The sequence below is a fragment of the Cladophialophora psammophila genome (genome assembly GCF_000585535.1).
Source record: "Cladophialophora psammophila CBS 110553 chromosome Unknown aczJe-supercont1.1, whole genome shotgun sequence".
Taxonomy (NCBI): domain Eukaryota; kingdom Fungi; phylum Ascomycota; class Eurotiomycetes; order Chaetothyriales; family Herpotrichiellaceae; genus Cladophialophora; species Cladophialophora psammophila.
The window spans coordinates 3,796,506-3,803,025 of NW_006912922.1; the positions used below are offsets into that span (position 1 = coordinate 3,796,506).

At 48.0% G+C, this 6,520-nt stretch overlaps 2 protein-coding genes across 2 annotated transcripts; both read right to left on the reverse strand.

The window, feature by feature from the left end:
* Positions 1 to 1,279: 1,279 nt before the first annotated feature.
* Positions 1,280 to 2,679, reverse strand: A1O5_01330 (uncharacterized protein; the record flags this gene model as incomplete). The annotated part of the gene is made up of 3 exons (XM_007741949.1): positions 1,280 to 1,756; positions 1,810 to 2,529; positions 2,581 to 2,679. The coding sequence occupies 3 exons, from the start codon at positions 2,677 to 2,679 to the stop codon at positions 1,280 to 1,282; spliced, it is 1,296 nt and encodes a 431-aa protein (XP_007740139.1).
* A 518-nt stretch (positions 2,680 to 3,197) lies between these two features.
* On the reverse strand, positions 3,198 to 4,020 carry A1O5_01331 (uncharacterized protein; the record flags this gene model as incomplete). The annotated part of the gene is made up of 4 exons (XM_007741950.1): positions 3,198 to 3,359; positions 3,416 to 3,482; positions 3,559 to 3,813; positions 3,869 to 4,020. The coding sequence occupies 4 exons, from the start codon at positions 4,018 to 4,020 to the stop codon at positions 3,198 to 3,200; spliced, it is 636 nt and encodes a 211-aa protein (XP_007740140.1).
* Between the last annotated feature and the right edge of the window lie 2,500 nt (positions 4,021 to 6,520).

The window sequence follows — 6,520 nt, forward strand, 5'->3', positions numbered from 1 at the left end:
GGCAATGCGCTGGGGATCCTGTCCGTGGAGGGATCTAAATTGATGTTCTAGCAGATGGGGTAAGAATCGAGCAGATGGCCGTGGCTAAACTCTCTCTGGCCATCTCAACTGCCGAACGGTCTCGCCCTGTCCTATCTTCATCACTCTGAAGAAGCCACGGGTGTCAGACCTTCAGCTGCAGATCCTCAGATGTCTGCTGGTTCGGCTTGTTCTCCTCTAACAATACGCCGCCGATACTCAAAGCCGCATTCTGGACCTTGCGATCGAGGGATTGCCATGTAGAATGTTCGCAGTTTTCTCTCTTGGGACCACCATCAACACCATGGAAGCCGCCGAATCTTCTCCACATGACGCCAGCGGTGGTTCAAAGAGTTCTCGAGTCTTTGTACGCAGTGAGACTTGGATGTCCCGAATGGCCGTTGCACAGCCTACCCCACATGTCGAACTGATGTACGAGGCCCAGAGGTGGTGAAGCTTCTGCTCCCTCCGGTGGCATTCCGGAGATCCCCCCCTTTTTTTTTTGAGATGTCTTATCATACCACATGTCAGCTGGAGTCGTGGGATGTATGTAGCATTGATCCTTGATTGTCGACGTGCGGCTTCAGTGCAGCGTCCATGTTTCTGTGTCTGCTTGGCTGCCATCCTTGACGAACCCACCAAATCCGTCAATGGCGGAGGGAAGGTTCGACGATGTTTGATCAAAAGAGAATGTCCTGATCACTTGGGTCAAGTGTTATCGAACGAAGTGGATGTGGGTTTCAGCCTGTGCTGAATTGCGGCTGAAGTCCACGCGTGATGTTTGAGCCTAGGATGAGACATTTCATTCAATGCGACGGATGTGGTGGTGTCAATGCGCGTTGCGATGCAGGTCGACACAGCACAATTCCTCGATCCATCACTCCTCTGGCATTACTGCAGAGAGCAAGGTGAGTTAGGGCGCGAGGTCAGGATGGAGAGGAATCAGCTTTTCTCAGGCTCTGACCACGGCAAGGACGGGATGGAATAATGATGGGTGGCAGCAATAGGTTGTGAACGAAGTTCAAGTGGGAGGTATTGGAAGCATACTGGTATTGGGGTATGACATCTCTCGCCAGTAGTACTACCATTTGCAAGTCCCGCGCTCTCTTCATCAACTAGCTCCAAGGCTGCAATCAATTAAAAACTTGAACGCTCCTCTCGAATCGTACATGTCCATTACTACCCAGTGGATTTGGCAGCTTCGCAAGCCCAAAGGCTCCCGGGGCTCTGACACTCTTGCTGTCTGTCTGCCTCTCTGCCCTCAGCTCTTCCTCTTCCGTTCGCGTACTCCGTCTGATTTGGACACGTTTTCCACAGGCTCGCCATTGACGAGAACAACTGGTTTGCCTCCAGCGATTTTGCCATTTTCTGAGGCCTTCTTTCCTTCACTTGGCGCATCTTCGATCTCCTCATCCTCATCCTCGTCTTCACTTCGTTCATCAGCCCGGACATTCGAGAAGACAAAGTTCTTGGCGATGCGGAGGATCAGGAACAGCCAGAAGAGGTTTACGGCTTGAAGGGATGCGAGAAGGGCAAATGTGATGATCTGGCTAATCCAGCATTTGTATTGCTGAGTCTCCCAGTCCAGCTCGTAAGGTCCCACGGTCCGGAATTCGGTGAGGGTTGCCCACAAAATGCGCAGGTTGATCCAGTGGCGAAGGTAAATCCAAACGCACATAAATAGAAAGTAATAGGGTCCTACGATGATCGAATCTAGATAATTGAGGGTCTTGGAAGTCTGAAAGCGGTCAGTTTTGGAGATAGTCAGCTCTGCGCAGGGCCACAGCTTACCGCGAGGAAGAAATCGCTGATGTCATGGGTGATGTAGACAGCAATGCCCATTTTAGCGAAATGAAAGCGGTAGCTCAACGCAATGAGGGAGAGGGTGACAATGTGGTGAAAGACCAACTCTCTGAAGTCCTTTCGAGGCTTTTCCAGTTGCAGCATGAGGACGAGGGCTTGCTGAGCCCAGTAGGCCGCCTGCAACAAGTAGTATGCCTTGAACACACCCTCATGCTTTCGATGAGGGAACCCTTCGAACATGGCCGTAGTATTGAAGTACCAAAGGGTCCCCTTGGACATGACATAAAGGCCAAACGGACCAAAAATGCCAAAGTAGATGGCCGTGTAGACTTGTTCCATAAAGCGTGACTGCTTCGCTCTCTTTTTGATGCCACATCTGATGGCAATGGGACGGATCAATCTCTGCATTAAAAATTCTCTGGTAAAGCTCAGGACGATCGTGTAAAAGGCCACAAAGGCAATGTCTGCTTTCCCCTTGCCATACATGTCAGGTCCGCCGAGATAATCAGGCCCGAGATTGTAGGATAAGAAAATCGCCTTGTGAAAAGGGTTCTGCTCTCCGGGATTGATGTAGTAGGCAACGAGTATCGCAACGGTGAGGATGAGCGGGTTTAGCCAGGTGTGCCGCAAGGATATTTGCTTCCATTTGTGAAAGGCCGACCTTGCTTTCCGTCTCTTCGAATGGGGTTTTGCGTCTTTTTCGTTTGCCTGTCAAGAGTCAGATGGTTAGCCCTCGGGATGATTGCTGCTTCATCATACAGAAGTTGGGCGCGCTGCCATGGTAGCGAGTGCAGGTGCGCTGGTGTCTCCCCGGGGATCACCTCCAAGGTTGCTTGACGTTCGCCGTGGACGAGCCATGTTGTCGAAAATGATGTCAACAAGAGACCGCACGTTCCGAAGGCAACAGAATGTGGTTATGTGAGGGAACGTTTAAAAGGGTGGTTGAGAGTTGTGCGAAACCCAAAAGGGCATGTGAAATGGCCATGTCATATAATATTGTAGTAAGCCTCCGCAACAGGCTCCGTCGCTGTCCGCAGTAATAGTAGTTTGCATTGAGGGGGTCAATGGGACCCAACAGCAATCTCCTGGGAAAATCCAGAATCCTCAAATTGCTCGTATCACCCGTATTCCGCGTATCGCCCTCGCACTTACAGCGCCTTTACACTGGGCATCAACGGGGCGTAATGCATGCCTACTAGCCAACTCACTCTGCTGGAACGAAATTGCGAAATGATGTTGGATCACAGAATGCTTTTTCTATACAGTAATTACCGCCGTGGCTTTGGATATTGTCCGACAATGCCACACTTTCCAGCACCCAACTTGAATGCAGGAGCCTCTTCGTCATCGTTCCAATAGCCAAGTCGTTCCAGGCATCAGTCATCCTTCTGACCCGTCTCGTGGTGGCCTTTACTGGACCGCTGTGAGGTATCAACGGTTCCGTGAAGCTTCGCCGTCGCATCCATACCCTCGGGTTTCTTGCTTCTGTCTGCCTCGCCCATGAAGGGATTGTTTGCTCCAGAAACATCACCTTGGGCCTGCCAGAATTTAGCAAACCAAATCTCTTTCCGAGCACCGGCAGAGTCCAACTTACGTCTTTGGCGCCCTTCTCCTCAGACTGTTTGGCTTGGTCCTCTGGTAATGCAGTCCCTTTGGGAGTTCTGAGCATAGGCGTTAGTCTTCAACTCCAACTTGGACTTTCGCGAGCAGAAGCATCATCTCGCTGGCAAAACCTACGTTTCTTTATCGTCCCCCTCGCTAGCGGACTCTTCTCTACCCTCGTCCTGGCTCTCTTCCTCTTTTCCTCCTTCCTTTGTGCCCTCTGTATCTTCCTTTGCGGGTTCTTCTTCTTCTTCTTCCTTTGACGCTTCAGGAGGAGCTTCCTCGTGCTTCTCCTTGGTATGGGAGCCGTGGCCATGGTCGGACTTTTGAGGTCCTTGTTGCAACAACCAACCCGCAGCTGGGACAGTCACGACGAGGGAGCCGACTAGCCTGCCAAAGTTGTGTCAGTGACAATGACAGCTCCGTCCGTAGAGAGGTAACTAACCAGGGAATGTCACTACTCTTGTGTGCGCCATGCTCGGTGGCATAAGTCCTCCGACCAACTCCACGAAGACTAGTTCGAGCTTGGGTTCCCGCACGTTTCAGAGAAAAGGTCTGGAGGGCGCCCCGGAAGGCGGCTGGTCTGGGTAGCGGCATTGGAGAGTGAAGAAAAGTGAAATAGACGGAGTGAGAGAGGACACCGAGAGTCTAGAAGAGGGAGTAATGACTTAATAACGAAGGGTCTTTGCCAATTGACGGGAAACAGCTCCGGAAACAACTGGGAGGAGAAGCTTTTGGAGCTCAGCCCAAAGCCTACCTAGCTCGCTAGGTACTCGAGAACGAAAAACATACGAGGTACTTCATCGTCCATTTATGATTAGCCGCTCGCCGCTTTGCTCACCCTCGGCTCACCTGCTGCTTCCTGAGCCCTCCCTGAGCCTTTTGGTCTTCTCTCCTCCTTTTCATTCACAACATCAACTTTCGTCAACTTTAGATGATGGGACCCATTTGAGATACTAGGGGATCCTAACCCAGCCCCCCTCTTATGTACTCAAACTACTTAGTTGGCCGCCTTCTATGTAGCTCTATTGCGTAGTAATGATGAATATCCGCTCACTTCGTTCGAAGGTCTCATCGGCAATTTTTCCCGCGGCCCATAGCCTTCTTAAATGACCAGGAGGCCCAGGGAGCCCACGGTACCTCACAGCTTTTATATCTAGGCTATGAGCTTTTATAGACTATCTATTTTTAGTAACTTTTATAATATATTTATAATATAATACTATTAAATTTAAAAGAATCTTTCCCATTTCGGAAATAAGATCTACGCTAAAAGTGAATACTAACGCTATTAAGTTAATAATTTAAGATTTAGTATGAAACCCTATATTTAATATATGTATATTCTCTAATTCTTATATAATTTAATCTTAATTAGTAGTAGTTTAAACGACTAGTATAATTATATATTCGTAAAGCTATAAATTATTATATTAGCCTAGGGCCCTCTTAGAGTAGCTCAGCGAGCCTAGCGGTCTCATAGGTTGCATAAGACGCAGACTTACCTTGACAGCCCAGGGCGGCCCGGGGCTCTCAGGGTCGTGTGGGAAATTTTGCTGATGTGAACGTAGGTCTTTACAAGTAGATTTACCGATATTTGAGAGACTAAATATGAACCCGTTTAGGACCAAAAAGAGACCCCAAGGCGCGCGAAAGGGATGCACACTGCCTATGACCGGTGTGGTAAGGTCGAATTTGGAAGATGGTGTGGCAGTGGTGAAGATCATGCTTGATGCGTGATGGCTCAATGAAATGGTCATCCCTTTATACAGTCCGTCTCGAAGCTTCCCCAACATACCCCACATGGCAGTTCGTCTGAGTAGGAGAGGACGACAGTAGCTAGGACGCTTACCAGCTTCTTCCGACTAAATCTCATCGCTGTTGCTTGGAAAGGGTGCCGAACAGGGCCGGACAGCACCGAATAGCGTCGATTCCGTGTTATACTTTACGGATCAACGCAAGTTGCAGGGAAATTTCCCTCCGAATATGGCGGTAGGCGCCGCCGCTTTTGGAGGTGGTTTTCCCTCGGTGCCAAGAATGCCCGACTCTAGTCTCCCCTCGTCGTAAACTCGACTCTCCATCTAAGCCGGCTTTAGTGGGACCAGAAATAGTTCCCCTTTAGACACAACGGAATCGTCTATTCACCGATAAAATAGATACCTTTACTGCCCTAAGTATGGCGCCTAAACGGACGCGTAGTAAGAATCTCGATGAATCTTCTTATAGTCTATATAGAAGAGTATCTTCTCTAATCTTTACGAAGTTCTTTCGAATCGCGTCTCGTTATCTATCTTTTATATATACGACCGACTATAACTAAGCTTTATCTTTAGACTAGCGATCGCGATCTTTATCTCTCTCTGCTCTCTATATAGAATCTCTTTACTAGCTATACTATTCTACGTATAAGCTACTACTCCGCACTATAAGCTATTACTAAAGATAAAGAATTATAGAGAAGAGTAGTTTCTACGAGGCCGAATAGTTATATAAGATTTTAGTCGTAGGATAGTCGCCTAACTCTCGTCTAAGTATTATCGACGCCATCGATAATAACTTACCGAGAAGAGTACTGTAAAAATGCGATATATAGACTTAACGAAAGAAAATATTTAGGGTATAATGATAAAATAAACTAAGTAAGAATTTATATTCTATGAATATACTAAGAAGAGACGCCGATACTAACATAGTTAGATATTATAAATTTCTTAGAGAAGATAGGCTTAACTTTCTTATATATACCACTAAAGAAGATATTATGATCTTTCTAAAGTGGATTTTAGACGTTTATTCTCGCGTTCGAAAAAGAAATACGTTAGTGTTAGGAATTCCTTAGCAAGTAGGTAGAATCTAACGATAAGCGTATATATAAGTCATCTCTATAGTATATGGTCGATACTATTGTTAGACACAGCCTTTTCTGCGACCAGGACTGAGAACCGGGTAGGCAGGTGTGCCGACCCGCGAGGGCCACACAAGCAGGAAACACACAAGGCTGAGGCACGTGACGTGCTCAGCAACGCTCAGTGTAGATCAGTGTGCTCAGGCTGAGCACAGCTGATCACGACTGAGCACGACGGAGCAAGAGGGTACA